Consider the following 17850-nt stretch of genomic DNA (forward strand, 5'->3'; position numbering starts at 1 on the left):
TATTCATGTACATAATTGCACAAGGGTTTTCTAGTCCTCAATTAGCCTTTCAGCACCATTAGCTAACACAATGTAGCATTAGAACACAGGAGTGATGGTTGCTGGAAATGTTCCTCTGTACCCCTATGGAGATATTCCATTAAAAATCAGTCGTTTCCAGCTAGAATAGTCATTTACCACGTTAACAATGTCTAGACTGGATTTCTGATTCATTTAATGTTATCTTCTTTGAAAAAAATAAGCTTTTCTTTGAAAAATAAAGATATTTCTAAGTGACCCCAAACTTTTGAACAGTAGTGTATGTGACAAAAGTTTGTCAGAAATTTAATTTTGCAATACTCTTAAACAGGCTTTTTTCCATTTACACATATAGTGATTCTACAAAGGTGTGACCAATAAGTCCTCATTATGGCAGTTTCTATCAAGTCAATATGTTTGATATATAATTAGTTTTTATCATATGAGAAATCAGCATACCCTTAATGCTCTGAAGTTGGTCTTGCCTGCAACTTAATAAACAAATCAAAGTTGGCAAATCAAACAGGCAACTGCTATATTGATGTTCACCCACACACCGATGCAGTTGTCCTTCTCCCTTCAAAGACAATGAAAATCAGCCCATTGTTGGAAACAGAAGCAGTCACAGGTGCTTTGTCGGTCATGTGGGGACAGTTTGGCAGAAAAAGCTGCACTCATCTTGGGCATTTTTCAGACACAGCAGCCCATTATATGGTGTTTGCTAATGGTCCTTCACATGAAAAACTGTTCCATTTGGTTTACACCTTTGTTAGAAAATCCAAAACCCTACAATCATGTAATTTTTGCATCAGAAAAGGCTGGACAGGGATATAAACCGGTAAATGTGATGGTAAAATGTTGCTCTCAGAGATACACAGTCTGTTATCTTAAGACCGTTGATGAAAGCAAAATGCTCCTAGAATAGGTATGTTACATAAATGATCCCCAATTTTATGTTTATTGCACAGTTGAATCCATTAAGTTATCAAGATAAATTTGGTAATTAATCATGATTTTGATTTAGTTAACATAATTCCAAGTATCGAACATGAAATTAAACTAATACCAGTAATGGTGATACAAAACTTTATACTGTAGATCCTCTTTACATGCATGTATAGGTTAGCTACAGATACAAAAACAGTGCTGGTCAGCCTCTTTGTGTGTATTTTGAATCCACATTCTAACGTTTGTTGTTTGATCAATCAGGCAAAATTAGATATGTCCAGACATCTGGCACTTTTTCTGTGTGATCATAAAGCTGGAATTTCTTTTTATAACATCTTAAAACTTAAACATCAAGGTATAAGGACCTCATTTAGAAAGAAAATTAAAAGACACACAAATATGAACATTAGATAAAAATGACAATAATACTGCAAATATCAAAAGGCAAAGTGAGTAAATTAATTAAAACACGAATTAGAGGTTTTACATTTTTAAAGTGTATATAGTATATATTGACTGGGGAAAAAAGGATTTCACAATAGCAAGTAAACATGTGTAAAAATAGACTGTAAATTTAGCTGGTTTTAATTTCAAAGTAATGAAAAGTGATCCAGAGTTTATTGTACACTGACTTCTGCTGTTCTGAGTGTGGGAAGTTTTGAAAAAGTGAACCCAGTTTTGAGAAATGTGACTTACCAACTATTAAAAAAAAAACTTAGTTGATATTAAAAGAGCAGCGTTAGAGGAGTGCCGGCATAAAATATATTGACCAAGTCTGGTGTAAAATCTGTATGTGAGAGGTACTGACAGCCTGGGAGAGAAAATGGAGAAGACCCCGAAGGAAGAAATAGCAGAAATTCATCAACATAGGAATTAAGTGAAAACCAGAGAGAAAAGGACTTTGTTATTGAACTTTCACCAAGCGTTCATTAAGGTCCTGTCATTCATTCATTCTAGTTTTCACCCCAGTGATCCCCATCTCTCTTGACAGGAGCTACTCTCAGATTCAGCTTATGTCAAGGGTTTTTACTTTTATTTCTGCTGATGCCATGGACTTTTTGGAGGAAATAATGGTTCACATATCTTTCTGACTGTCTTCTTGTCTCATTTTATCCCTTTTCTTTCTTTCTTTCTTGCTTTCTTTCCTTCCAACTCAACACTTCAGAGAGCAGGGATTATATAAATGGAAAAGAGTGAAAGAAGTACCCAAAGAGAAGTGTATATGTGCGTGTGGTGGCCAGATTGTTTTTGCACCGTGAGAAATTCTCTCTGACCTCACACACATTAAACTGACACACTGATATACACCCAGTGAGAAAAGGGAGAGAGATAAAATATGTATCAGAGAAGAGAGGGAGAAAGAGAAACAACACAAAGAACGAGAGAGGCAAAGAAAACACAGCGAAGGAAAATGACACGCTTGATGTTCTGCAACGAAGCATCTCATGTAAAAACAGAAATTATTAAAACATTAGAAAGGAGCAGTTTGACACATGGAAAGAAACAACACAAACGTAGAGTCAGATATCTGCAGAAAGCTAAAGCGAATGAAAAAGTTAAAGGGAAAAGTGTTACATCGTATGTGCATTTCCTTGTGTCAGGTGGAGGACCTGCTGGTTGCCATGGAGAAGGTAAAACAGGAACTGGAGGTGATGAAAGCCAAGCTGTCGTCAACACAGCTGTCACTGGCCGAGAAGGAGGGTCACCTGACCGCCCTGCGAGCCGAGAGGAGGAAACACCTGGAGGAGGTCCTGGAGATGAAGTAAGAATATAAATACACACTTTTTTTTTTAAACATTGACAGTTTTACATGCTGTGCAAAAAAGCCTTTGTATCCGTAGTTACTGCTAATTCATCAGCCTTTACACTCATTTATCTCTCCATTTTCTATCTTGTCAGGCAGAAGAACACACATACTACATGTCCTTAATGCCTGTTAACCCTCTGAACCTCAAACCTTAAAAAAAAATCACCAAAATTTCACCATTTATCAGAACAGGGAGCTGTAAAAACAGTAAGAATTGTCAGATTTGTACAATTTTTTATAGTCTTTCTGTGGTGACTTTCAGTTTTGTTGGAAAATTTACCAAATCTCAGCCTAAAATTGTAATATTTTTAAACTAAATCACTTTATTCTACATGTCTCATTTAAAAGATGTCAAAAATTAACTGTTTATAATAACCAGATCTTGTGATCAATAAAAATTCAGAGGCTATTCAGCTAAACTGAGATGAACGACAGGCTGGGTTTAGACAGAGCAAAAAGGAGACAAGTATGTAAACAAATTAAAAATCTAAGTAGTAAAATATCTATAGAATAGAGAGTCACCATTTTTCAAATAGTAATAGTAACACCTGTGGGCACCTGGGAAAAGGTATACATTTTGATCCCAGATTTTCTTCTATTTTTATAAAACAAATAATCTAAGAAATTCTTTTATTATGCTTTATGACATTTTAACTATCATATTGCACATTGGACATTTCTGAGTTTTCTGTAATTCAAGTTTTACTTGTGCTATTTCCATAAAGGTGCAGGACTTTTGGCCCACAGTGGGTAAAAATGTGACAGCAGCAGAAAAAACCTAGAAACCATTTGGGGTCGAGGGGGTTAATGGGGCATTTTCACCCAAATCCCAACAAAACATAAATCTACACGTCCTCTATATGTTTTTTTCAGAAAAATCCATGTAGTTTTCTATCTATTCAGATTTCAAAGATTGAACAAAGAAAATTTCCAATAAAGAAAAAGTTGCTTAACCTCCGAAACAGTAAAACAAAGGCTGGAACGTATTGATTATACAGATGAGTGAAAAGGATTTTGAGAATTTTCTGTGGGTACAGTCTGATACTTTCTTCCTCAATAATTTTTTTTTGCCATTACGAGACCATTGTGACTGTTGGGGTTTCTCAGCAAACAAACAAACTGTAAAGTTTTCATTACCACCTTTCAACTTCTATGGGTTGGTTCATATTGATGGAGTATTCTCGTAGATAGCCATCAACTTAGTAACCACTGGAGGGCACTTAACTATCAATGTACTACACTAAGATAGCCTAAAGTAATCATATTAGAACACTGTATTCAATTTAATGGTCCCGTAGTTCAGCAATACTCAACCAGTCATACAGCACTGAATGCAAATGCTCTTGAGATAGTATTTTTTGAAAGATTTTTACATCAAAAAGTGCATCAGTTTAACATTTTCTCACACCATTCTCAAGATTCTACATTTACGGTATAAAGTTTCCATCTATAAATCAACTACTCTCATTAATCTTGAAAACTGAGACCTTCACTTTGCCTTGAATTAGCAACTCTTGATATCTTGACATCTCCAGTGGTTTCCCATGTTGCCTCAGTGTTCCAGGAAGGTGGTGACTGGTCTCATTGACTTGATCTTCACCGGACACCTCATTAACTTTCTCCTCTTATTCTCTCCCTCCTTTTCGTCTTTTATCTTCTCACTCTTTCTCCTGCACTTTAAAGCTGTAGAAGCATGTTAATGCAATAACCATGTACCACTGTCCAGCTCTTCACATGATTGATTACATACACAGACATCCGCACACACGTCCGCACACATTGTAACTCAATGTACATTTTAATGCAAATTTAATAGATGGGTTTGCGTTTTAAGTGCGGCAAAGAGGAGTCCAGGAGTCCGACGATTCCATGTGTTTTCAGCGATTTTACATCCTCACTGAGACCTTACAACGAGGTCTGATTTAGTGGAACGACACTTTGGGCTGAAATCGAAGCCAAGGTCCGCGTTAGCATGTCCTGCCTGTTTTAAAACCCGCTGTGGGACAATCTTTTACCGTGGCATCATGGGAAATGAGGGCAGGCTCTGTGATTTAGTTTTCTTGCACTGTGTCCTTGACGTTTTCTACCAACGTTGCATTTCTTTGTTTGTGAGAGAGTGAGGCAGTGTGTGTGTCTGTGTGTGTCCAGCAGCGTGTCCATTCACAGTCCAGGTGAGCAGAGTTATTGGCCGTTTTATCGCTGTAGTAACGACCCGTGTGATTATTACAGGCATCAGCGCCTCAGAATGCGTGGCGTTGTTTTCGCATGTGAACTTGTGTATGAGGTTGTGTGCACTTGTGCAAGCACACCGTGATTGATTTATTTGATGTCAAGACGTGTCCAGTTTTCCTTTTATGAATATACTGGCTCCTTGATGAATATTTATGTAACCGGCACAGATGTGAATAGACACTCACATGCTCTCTAGTACACACTCTGACCACACAATAACAACATGCAAACACACACACACACACACCGACCACCCTACATACGTGAATAGATTTACCAGTCTTCAGTGAACAGCTCAATCTGTGCTATCATTTAGCGTCACTCTCCTAGCAGCTGAATGTAAGTGTGAATGTGTGTATAAATATAACGTGGTTACCATCAGTATTAAGCGCCTGTCACCGCTTTGTTCCAGCTTGAGATATGACTGTGTGTTTCCATACACAGATCTGCTCTGCATGGAGCAAATATTTATTCTCCTGATCGCCTGTGGTGCTTCTGTAGCAGATACGCAGACGGCAGTGTTGCTACTTATGCATTTGCAATTATCACTGCAGCGTCTAGCATACTAAGCTGCTGTTACATATTACAAGGATATTTAATTTTTTTTGTCTGGTGTCCAGTTGTGTCTTTGCCCTGTTGTTTTATGTAGTAACACTGAAGGAAAAGCTGATTTAGTCATATTCATATAAATGTGACAAATAGTATACTGTCAAGAAAGAGTATAGGTTTTACTGACCAAAAAAAAACACAAAAAGTATATTTATATTGTATATCACAGCTGTATTTCTACCCTACAAGTACTGATTATAATGGGCACTATTCTTTGCTGGTTTTAGTCATGTCCTACTTGATATCTAATAAAAAGCAGCCCTGTCAAAACATACAAGAAATTCTTCTTTTAAAGACCCTTCTCAGTGAAAAATGTTCTTTTTTTGACCTCATTGTTCTTTATTTGCATGTAGACAATTGAATTTGCCTCAGGGTTGATAAAATATCTATCTATCTATCTATCTATCTATCTATCTATCTATTAATGAGCAAAATAAGCATTTGCAACCATTTATATCTTGAAAGTCGGACTTGAAGGGTTTCATACATAACAAACTGAAGGAATCTATCCTGTAAACTTGCATGGTTAGATGTTCTGTATCATTATTGTTCTTCTGAGTCAGTTTGGAACATGTGAATTACTCCAGTGTTACAACTTGTCATAGTGTAGCATAGAGCAGTTTTACAGTGTTTGAGCAAAGGTGGAGGTGAGCTGGTGTGCTCGAGCTTTTGAGAGTGGAGAAAGAGGCAGGCACTACAAAGATCTGTGGATTCTAGAGGGACCAATGGTGTTGTGTTACATTTAAGCCATTGTAAGGCAAGAAACCTCTACATATGCAGTTTTGATGTACAGCGATGCATTTTTATGGGTTAAATCAATGACTTAAGGGGAACTTTAGGGACTCTTGTGAATCACCTGGGGTGTTGTGAAGAGTATGCAGCTGTTTGGCAACTTACTGCAACAAAACTGTACTTTTAAGATCTGCCTTTACATAATTCATTATACTTTTTCAGGGGCTGCACAGTGGCGTAGTGGTTAGCATTTTCGCCTTGCAGCAAGAAGGTCCCTGGTTCGCGTCCCGGCTTTCCCGGGATCTTTCTGCATGGAGTTTGCATGTTCTCCCTGTGCATGCGTGGGTTTTCTCCGGGTACTCCGGCTTCCTCCCACAGTCCAAAAATATGCTGAGGTTAATTGATTATTCTAAATTGCCCATAGGTGTGAATGTGTGAGTGCTTGTTTGTCTATATATGTAGCCCTGCGACAGACTGGCGACCTGTCTAGGGTGTCCCCTGCCTTCGCCCGAGTCAGCTGGGATAGACTCCAGCACCCCCCCCGCGACCCTAGTGAGGATTAAGCGGTGTATAGATAATGGATGGATGGATTATACTTTTTCAGGTTGGCATAATTATATCCTCAAAACTTGAATATTGTGTGTCAGTGGCTTCATCTGCACTAATACATGTTCATTTTAAAACAGCATTTTAACCATTTTTCAAGGAGAATGATTTAAGCAGCATTACCAAAACTCTACATTTCAGTGTCCTAAAACACCAGAGTAGTGCAGCAGAAGTTACGTGTTTTAAAATAAAAAGCAGTCCGTGTGGATGTAGCCTATTTTTTCCTTCTGAGTGAAAAATATAGATGTTTCAGGTAGCTGCTAGTTGTCTTGCTTTGAGTTATGCTCCAGACACTGTTGCTCATATTTTTCACAAGACATTAGGGTTTGGTCAGCAAATACGTCATCTGCTTCTGGCTTTCTCCCACATGTAAAACATGAGATGTTGAAGGTGGCTGCGTCTTGTATGTTCATATATCTTGGTGTAATGCACATGAAACTGTCTCTGTGCACGCAGGCTGCCGTAACTCCCGCAGGTTTGATGTCTGATTTGCTGCCCAGTTTTACATCGGTGTAGGGTTTAATGTTGCTGTAAGACGTGATATACGATACAGCATGTTTCAGAGCTTTCTTTGACAGACATAGAATATCTTCTCACACACTCACTCCTGTGCAGAAGTATACGCCGAGTACAGCTGGAAGAACGCATGTACTGACAATCTGTCTGGCTGGATTTCTCACCTTCTCTTGTTTCCTCACTTCCCTTCTCACACACACATATACACACATACACACTGTTAATGTGGTTGTGTGTGCATCCATCTATCTTTGTGCTTATAGTTTTCACCAGGTGGTTGTGTACGTCCCCGTTACTTCAAGACTGTGCTGTCTTTCAGATCTTGATGCGTGTTGTTAGTTTGTGTGCATGCATATGTACGTGTGTGTGTTCATAAATGCACAGTCAGAACTACACACAGATACTCACATCTGCTCTGCCGGTTTCCAACATGCGACTGACTTTTGTGATTTACATTAAATAGACACGTGCTCACTTTCTGCCCAGCCTCATGTGCATGTGTGTGTTGTCATGTGTTTGTAAAGTTTGAAGTGTGTGTGTGTGTGTGTGTGTGTGTGTGTGTGTGTGTGTGTGCGTGTGTGTGTGTGTGTGTGTGTGTGTGTGTGTGTCGCAGCCAGCTGGAGGAATGTGCTGACAGTGTGTGTCTAACAGCGGGGTGTCAGGTCTGAAATCCCAATCTGGATGAATTAAAGCCTATTTTACTCTGCGCTGTTCTGCTTTACTGACATTTAACACACATCTCTCCTCAGCTCTGCTTTCTCTCTGCTCCGTCTTTCTCTTATTTCTTCCTGTCTGTCAGTTTTATATGCAGAGACAAACACATGCGTGTCATTCTGCATATGTGCTGCATGAGTTTGAACAATCTGAAGCGTCCAGTGACATATTCATCCAGCAAGACTTGATTAATGGAGGACATTTGGCAGAAGAGAACAGAGTTCATTGTAGTCAAGTCAGGCCACTTTGATTTATGCACACAATCACAAATCACAAGTTTTCCTTCAAGGGCTTAACAGTCTGTAGGGCAGACAAATTCTGAATATTTCTTAAATTTCTACAAAGAAACACTTCACCAAGAAAACCTTCGGTGTGAGTCTGTAATCAAAACAAAAGTTTGACAAATTTTTGATAGTTTTATGATTTACTTGTGAGGAAAATTTCTTGCAAAATGACACAATTTAGCTCTTTCAACACAAGAAAAACAGATCCAATCAACACAAAAGCTCCAACGCAGCAGTTAAACCTTTTAAAGAGTTGAAATCTTACATGGTTTGTGTAAATGTTCCAACCAATAGTGACCAGATTTGACTTTTCAGTCAGTAGTCATGCAATTTTGCCTGTAAGATACAGATCAATGCAAGAAGATGTTCAAGTGTTAAATATATCTTGAACAGAACTGGGCTTCTTGAGGTGTGAACTGAGTTCTTAAAAAAATGTTGTGATGTGGATAATTTTATATGTAGTAAGATACATGTGGATTAGAGATTAGAGCCTGGAAAACTAGATCACAGTAATATCGGTATTGGCATAGATGTTGTCCCATATGCTACAATGTGAAATCTCCTTTTTACAGAACATAATGCAGAAAAAGATGTTTACTGCAGTTTAAAAATGGAGTCATCACATGGTTTAGCCAGCAGAGCACAACTCCATCCTCTGTTTACAGTAATCAAAAATTTGGGGTCACTTAGAAATGTCCTTATTTTTTAAAGAAAATGAGTTTTTCTCAGTGTAGATAACATTAAATTAATCATAAATCCAGTCTAGACATTGTTAATGTGGTAAATGACTATTCTAGCTGGAAACGGCTGATTTTTAATGGAATATCTCCATAGGGGTACAGAGGAACATTTCCAGCAACCATCACTCCTGTGTTCTAATGCTACATTGTGTTAGCTAATGGTGTTGAAAGGCTAATTGATGATTAGAAAACCCTTGTGCAGTTGTGTTAGCACATGAATAAAAGTGTGAGTTTTCATGAAAAACATGAAATTGTCTGGGTGACCCCAAACTTTTGAACACAGTAGTGTACATATCACAGCTGAACAGATGGTGGTAAGGAGTAAAGCACAGTAATTTGTTAAGTAGTACGATAAATATGATAAACAATGACACCATCATTTTCCATTTTTATTGTAACTGTAATATCTGTATTTTTTACTTCCTCAAAATCAGCATCAAGACTACATATCCAATATTGGTTGGGCTCTATAGTGGAATTTCACCGTTTTATGCAAACAAAAAAAATAAATAAATCATTAGCTTTTTCAAGTATCACAAGAATTAATTTGAGTTATTGTGTTGCCTTAATGAGGAAGAAACAGAATATGATTGCTATTCTTTGAAGTCAAAAGCATTTTTCATCTGTGTGATTTAATATACAGATGCAATGGAGGCAGGGATCATGATTTCACAGTACTCTGATGAATTAGTGCAAATATCATGAACATTATGGATTTAATGTCAGAACAGGCTGTGAGAGGAGAGAATGAAAGCACAGGTGGAGAGAAGATGAACAGGAGAGGAGAGAAAATAAGTCACCAAACAAGAAGAGGAAAAGAGTGTAGAGCGGAAAAAACAAGGAGAAGAAAAGAGATTAAAGAGGTCAGGGCACGAATTATAAATCTCATATTTTGGAGGGGGGGCAGTAAGAGGATAATAAAATGAAAGAAAGAGAAGCAGAAATGTTTTTCTTGGCAGAGACGAAAGGAGGGGAGGCAAAGACGAGAAGAGGAGAAAGACAGCTGTCCAACAACAACTTACTCACGCCAACAAAACTGCGTGATATCAGGGAGAAATTATATTACCTCCATCTCCGTCTCCCTCGCTCCTTCCGTTCATCCATCAATCTTTCAGATTACAGTATATATCGAATGTGTAGCCACTTACGTGATGCCCTCCTCCCTTACATTCATGCATTGTCCTTCACGCACAACATTGTCTACTAATTTATTGGTCATAGTTTGCAGAATTGTGCATTTAACACTTTTAGTAGCTGTAAAATCAGAATTCATCTGTTGCAGTGACTGTTCTGAAACATAAAACAGCAAGACACCACATTCTGTTTATCTGCAAGGTTGTTATGGAGATTGTCACAATAATGAAGCTTAAAAAGGCCATTTATTATAAGAAGAAAACACCGAAGCATCTCAATGAAAAGACCCTGCAGGCAGCAATGCACTTGGCAATTTTTTTTTTTTTTTTGGAAATGCAAATGGTCAAGGGCTTTCAGCAACAGACAACAACATGAGTCACGTTACTTTTGTTTGCTTTCGTAGGGAAATGGAACATGATATTTTAGTTATTCATTCTGTGTGTGGGAGGCCGCCTCAGGCTGTGAAAGTAGCGATAATCTGGTATTGGGAGGTGAATCACTGAGGATTTTTCATAATTCCTGTTTGGATGTACTAGAACAGAATCTTCTATGTATAAAACAGCCATTTTCAACACTTTGAAATGAAGCTTTTAGTAGATTAAGGGTTCACTTGAGGCAAAATATGTGTTGTTTTCAGTTACAGGCTGCCTCTGTTGCACACACATTGATTTTGTAGGGAGTCTTGTTTACACGCAGACTCTGTCTTTTCGAGCCACATGTACAGCCCACTGTACAGAAAGTCTGAAGTTGCATCGCTGTCTTGAGCCTCCTGCAGTGAGAACCTTGGCTGATGCCTCAAGGTGAATGCTATAAATTCAATTTATTTCTCCTTAGCTGCTCTGTTCTGCTTTATCTCCCTCCCCAGCTTCAAACCTCTCCCTGCGCTTCTTCCGCCATCCCTCCTTTCATTCCTGTCGTCCCTCCTTCACTCTGGAATTCTTTCCTTCCATCCATCCTATCCTCCTTTTTCATCTCTTATCCCCACCTTCCTTGCATCCTTCCTTCCTTCTTTACATTTTTCTTTCACAGTAGCATCTCCTCTTTCCGAGCTTACATCTGTCTGGAAAAGTCATTATCACCTGATTTCTGTCTGGCAGGCTGCATTTCTCACTACCTATGTCTGTGTCTTCACTGTTGTCACTACATACTGAAACTAATCAGTGATGTGCGGGACTGTGTGTAGTCGAAGATCCCATTTTCTACAGCTCCATCAATAGAACGACAGCTCTGCTTTTTACAGCCATCGCTAACAACAGTATTGCACGTGTAAAAACTTCACGCAAACACACACACTCACTACGTCAGCTATTCCAGCACTAACAATAGAAGAACAAGTTGCCTTCAGAAAGAAAAAAAACCCATACACACACATTTATACACACAAAACTAGACGAGACAGCATGATTGCTTAGAAGCTTTCGCTCCCAGAGGAATGCTGGGAGATGTATGCACACACACACACACACAAAAATACATCCTCCCACATAAACGCATGTACACATGCTTATGGCAGCGCACCAAACACACAGACAAGTGCTTTGATCCTCTCAGACAGCAACGAGATTAATCCACATCCAAGTGTGCCAAGTATGTGTCTGTGTGTGTTTGTTGTGTGTGTAAGTGTGTTTGTTGTGTGTGTAAGACAGATATGTTGAGTGCTTAGTACGACAAAAAGGGCCACGCGGTTTTGACACTTAGCCTTACAAGCTCAAATCAGGGCTCGTCGCCTTCCTGCCTCCGCTCTCTTCTCTCCGTTTTTCTCTCTGTACTTGCCTTTCTTGCCTTTTTTTTTTTTTTTTTTTTTTTTTATATAGCGCCAATTACAGTCAAATTGTCTCGAGACGCTTTACAGAACCCATATGCCTGACCCCCAGAGCAAGCCAAAAGGCGACAGTGGCAAGGAAAACACCCTTTTAACAGGGAAAAAAACCTCGAGCAGAACCCGGCTCTAATGTGGGGGGACCCATCTGCCTGCTGGCCGGGCGGGTTGAGAGGGACAGAAGAGGTAGAAAGGTAGAGATAGAGGGATAGAAGTAGAGGGGTAGAGGTAGAGAGGTAGAGATAGAGGGATACAGATAGAGGGGTAGAGATAGAGAGGTGGGGGGTGGGACACAAGGACCATAAAACACAGCCACACATCTGAAGCATCCAGCATCCAGCTCTGGGACCAGGGACACTCGGAGAAAGGACACAGAAAGAAACAGAGTGAATGTAATGCAATAATGTTATATATAGTAAATACATAGGTAGTTAGAGAAGGGCTCAGTGCATCAAGAGAGGTCCCCCAGCAGCCTATAGGCCTATAGCAGCATAACTAGGGGCAAACTAAAGGGACGTCAAGAGGGGAAGTCAGTTGTGCAAATGAAAACACCAGCTCACCCCGTCAGGGTCCCCCAGTCAGCCCTAACTATAAGCTTTGTCGAAAAGGAAGGTTTTAAGCCTGGTCTTAAAAATAGAGAGGGTGTCCGCCTCCCGAACCCAAACTGGGAGCTGGTTCCACAGGAGAGGTGCCTGATAACTGAAGGCTCTGCCTCCCATTCTACTTTTAGAGATTCTAGGAACAACAAGTAAGCCTGCAGTTTGAGAGCGAAGAGTTCTGCTAGGATAATATGGTACTATCAGGTCTTTAAGATATGATGGAGATTGGTTGTTAAGAGCTTTATATGTCAGAAGAAGGATTTTGAATTCTATTCTAGATTTAACAGGAAGCCAATGAAGAGAAACCAATATAGGAGAAATATGATCTCTCTTGCTAACTCCCGTCAGTACTCTGGCTGCAGCGTTTTGGATCAGCTGTAGATATTTCAGAGAGCTATTGGGACAACCTGATAATAAGGAATTACAGTAGTCAAGCCTAGAAGTAACAAATGCATGGACTAGTTTTTCTGCATCACTCTGAGACAGGATGTTCCTGATTTTCACAATATTTCTCAGGTGGAAAAAGGAAGTCCTACAGATTTGTTTTATGTGCGAGTTAAAGGACATGTCCTGGTCAAAGATAACACCGAGGTTCCTCACAGTAGTACTGGAGGCCAATGTAATGCCATCCAGAGTAACTATATGCTTTGAAAGCAATTCTCTAAGATGTTTGGGGCCAAATACAATGACTTCAGTCTTGTCTGAATTTAGTAGTAAGAAATTATAGGTCATCCAGGTCTTTATGTCCTTAAGACAATCTTGCAGTCTAGCTAGCTGATTAGTTTCATTTGGCTTCATAGATAAATACAATTGAGTGTCGTCAGCATAACAATGGAAATTAATACAGTGCTTCCTAATAATGTTGCCTAAGGGAAGCATGTATAATGTGAACAGTATTGGTCCTAAGACAGAACCCTGAGGAACTCCATGATTAACCCTAGTATGCTCAGAAGAGTCATTGTTGACATGCTGTTGACATTGTTTTGTCTTTTACTCTACTTCTCTTCCTCTGTCCTTTTAGATTGCTTCCCTCTCCCTTGCGACAGACACAAGCGAGAGATTGGAATCAGTAAAACAGAAGCAATAAAAGATGTGCCGCAGTTAGAAGTTGTATTTAAATAACAGGGTTCTCTGAAGCCCTTGCAAACCAGTGATCTTTAGCTGAATATACAACAAAGAAAAAGAGAAAGTTTCCTTTTATGGCGCTTACTCTTCTGTCATAATGGGTGTATTTTTATTGCAGTATTTTATGTGCAAGCTGCACATGGAGTGCAGATTTCTTGCACTACTTAAGTTTGAATTGAGCTGAAATTAGAAATGAAAAATAGGGGTATTTAAAGGAATTACAAGAGGAAAGAACAAAAGTGAGAAGAGAGATCAGAACCAAAAGAAACAAGTGGAGAGGAGAAAAAAAGAACAGATAAAGGAAAAAAGGATGCGGCAAAACCTAAACTCGCCTGTTTTCCTCAGCTGATTACAGGTTGTGCATGCCAGGCCATCGAACAGATCATTAAACAGCAATTAAAGAGGGACAGAGAGCGATGAAGAGGGAAACATATCAAAAAGTAGAAAACAAAACATGCATTTTTTTTTCAAAGCCGCTGATTGTATGTTGTATGTGCCAGACGATTATGTTTCTATTCTGGAAATAATAAAACTGTAGTGGACAGGCAGGCAGAGGAGAACAGTATAGACTAGTGACAGATTTGCGATTGGTTTGTTTAACGTTCTCTGAAAAAAAAGACATTCAGCAATAAAGACATTCAATGGAGTGAAAAATTGACAAAGTATAACCTGATGTTTCTGACGTCAACAGTGTAATCACAGTTATAAATTAATGCACAACTATACTGTAAAGATGCCGTTTTCTTTTTGAGACTTTTTTTCTCCTTAATGGGAAAGTTGGCTCACCGTGAGGCATTCAGGTCAGTGGATACACGCAGGAAATGAGGAAACTGAGCACATAAAGTTTAATGGAACAATGGAAATAGAAACTGAAGATTATACAGAATTTCTGTCAAACTGTAGAGTTTGGATGAAGTGGACTCAATCACTGGATTTTTGTTTTGCTTCTAACATGGCAACATTAGTGGTTAGATTATAGATCATATCGATAAATGGCACGTTATTGTGTTGTGAAACTAACCGTAGCTGTCATTAGTGCTGTACCACATGAATGTAAAAGCTTAATGTTTTCCACCTGATTCTGACCTTATCACAGCTTATTATTCCAGCATAAATGGGCCACCAGGGATCTCTACCAACTTCTAGTTGGCTCAGCGGGCGCATTATCAACAAACGATGACAAATCAAAGATGACATCATCAATTGGTTAATTGATGACTATTTTGTAGCCTCAAATTTGGAATTTGGCCATCGGCATCTTGTCTTTTAAAACTAGACATTACAAATGGAGGACAGGTCTGAGTGACAACCTGTCTATAACAAAGTAGTCCTCCCTAAAGCATTCCCTGCTATATTGCTAATTTTTACTCTAAATAGGACCATAATTTACTCAATTAACACCATGCTTTATTGAATCAGCCTTGAACTAGTGATTGAGACTGTTTCCTCCTCAGGAAAATGTTTACTGAGGTAACTAGTCAAGGGAGAAGCAGGGTCATGTTCTCATTCAATCAGACTTCTTTTTGGAACCAGATTAGTGGCAACTAATGATCCTGCTGGTCAATAGAAAGAATGCAGGTTTAAGGTACCTCTGCATTGGCGTCACTTACATCAATACACCCATCTTCATCTACACAACTTTTAGTTATCATCCATTCAGATCACTGTTTAACATAAAGTAACGTTATCAGCCTCTTGTGATTATGTGACTAAGTGGATGTAAAATCTCCATTGGAGTCACCCTGGAAAACGAGCCTTGTAAAACGTGTTAAATGTAGGAAAAGGAATATTTTAGAACATTAAAACAGTATCCTTTGCCAAACCTAATGAAGTCATTTCAGCGTCTACACTTAACAAAACACCACTTTACTGGGTATTTTTTGACCATTTTGAAAACATTCACTGCATTCTCTCTGATGCTGAATATTCTGTTTGGTCTTTTATAAAACACATTCACTGCTGTGCAAGAGGCTGCTAATTGTCTGAAATGCCAGTAAAATGCACCAACTTACTAAAGAACAGCAGCATGGTTAGAAAAATGGTTTCCTTTTATATGATGCTTTCAATTGTATTGGCTTGAGCTGCTGACGATCACATGATTGCGATCCTCCTATACATCCACTGTTGTGGACATATCAGGACTTATCCATTGGAAATGATACAAGGAACAGTTGATTAAATTGTGGGGGTGTTTCTGAGCCCCATTGATTCCTGTTGCCTGCTACATATTGAGGTCATGTGATTCGGTATCCGTACATAACGTACACATGCATAACACACACCTGTGCTCAGTGCAAGATCATTTTGTTTGTGGGTACATCTATATTAAATGATCACATTCTATGTTGCCGTGATTTCTGATCATCAACAACTAATAAAAAATGCTCCATTTATAAAAAAAAAAATGTTGCATTTCGGACAATGCCATATGAGGGAATGAACAGCCTTGGCGGAGTACTGTGCTCTCTGAGTGCTTTTCTAATGTGATAATATTTCCATAGATTGACATGACTGTGTTCTGGGATTCTTTTTACATTAAGTTTGACGTAATGGTTTAAGACCATTAAAACTTAAATATAAATAGATCATAGATAACATGGAATCCCAGTGAATCATGTTCCGGTGCATCCCATGGATACTTGACTGAATTTGGATTTGGGCAGTTTGGAGGTCAGGTCAACACTTTGGGCTCTTTGTCATGGTCCTCTAGCTGTTCTTGAGCAGTTTTGATGGACACATTGTCCTCCTGAGGATACCTCAGCTGTCTGGGTGGGCTGCTGTCATGCAGGGGTCTGCTCGGTCTGGAACAGCATTTAGGTGGGTGGTATTTGTCATGGCAACATCCTCTTGAATGCCAAGGATTCACAGCAGAACATTGCATTGTAACAAAATGATCAACATTATTCACTTCACCTGTCAACGGGTTTTAATGTTGTGGCTGATCGGTGTGTAATCAAAAGTATACAGTTTACTTTAATGTACCTTTGGGAATCACAGGTGTCCATTACTGTCACTGGTTAGTGTTACAGGAGCGAGTCCATGCTGACAGATTGTAAGCAGATGTCTTGGTCTCAGTAGCAAAGCGTAGAAATGGATTTACTGTAAAGAACCACAGTAAAGACAAAGCTGAATGTTTAGTCACACTTCTTAGTTTGTGTGTGTGTGTGTGTGGTCCCGTAGAAAGAGCAAACTCCCGCGGACCATGGATAATGCATTTTTACACTTTTCTTATTAGTCACAGTGTGTGTTTTTAAACGCATCTGAACGACAGGCAAAAAGAAAGAGGTGAGGGAGCAGGAGAAGTTTTTCAGGAGAAAAAAGGGGAGCGAGAAAAAGGGGAAATGTGTCAAGAACAGATCCTCATTCTGTCATGCAGTAGTCCCACCTGCCCTCCTCTCCCTCTCGCTCTCTCTCCCCCTCTCACCGCCTTTGTCTCTCTACCTCCCTTCCCCGCTATTCCTTCCCTCTGACTCCCCCCTTCACGTCTCTTTGATTTGTTTTCCCTCCAAATCCTCCAGTTATTTTATTCCCTTCCCTGTCAATGCTGCTGTTTCTGAGTGCGTGTGTGTGTGTGTGTGTGTGCGTGTGTGTGTGTGTGTGTGTGTGTGTGTGTGTGTGTGTGTGTGTAAGCCTTCTCGCCATCTTTTTTTTTAAGCCTCTCTGATGTACAACAGCTCCTTGAGGGGAGCTTTTCTCTCCCGCTTAAACACTCAAACACACACACACAGTTATCCTATGCACCAGCTTTAACCTATTTCCCTAACATTTGCCTCTGATGGTCTCTCGTCCCATCTTCTCTCTCTATACTAAATCATTCATGTCCAATGTCTCTGACCCACTTCCATTATAGTTTAAGACACAGACGCACAGCTCTCAAAAAGATCTCGCCAAAAATCCTGCTGTTCTCAGTGTGCTATTTTACATCGGGCTACTTTAATCTGCACGGTGTCAGAGATAAAGTTTCTAC

General features: G+C 39.3%; 1 protein-coding gene across 11 annotated transcripts in view; it reads left to right on the forward strand.

Moving 5' to 3' along the window:
- Positions 1–17850, forward strand: part of LOC111575146 (ELKS/Rab6-interacting/CAST family member 1-like) — a 196946-nt gene that overhangs the window by 93227 nt on the left and 85869 nt on the right. For all 11 annotated transcript variants that reach the window (XR_008600184.1, XR_008600185.1, XR_008600186.1 and 8 more), the window contains one exon: positions 2568–2728. Coding sequence is in view for 8 of the 11 variants with exons in the window: in XM_055006387.1 (XP_054862362.1) it covers positions 2568–2728 (161 nt within the window). In the remaining 3 variants the exon portion in view is untranslated. The remainder of the gene's footprint in view (positions 1–2567; positions 2729–17850) is intronic.

This window comes from Amphiprion ocellaris, chromosome 21, assembly GCF_022539595.1.
Source record: "Amphiprion ocellaris isolate individual 3 ecotype Okinawa chromosome 21, ASM2253959v1, whole genome shotgun sequence".
In the NCBI taxonomy this organism is placed as follows: domain Eukaryota; kingdom Metazoa; phylum Chordata; class Actinopteri; family Pomacentridae; genus Amphiprion; species Amphiprion ocellaris.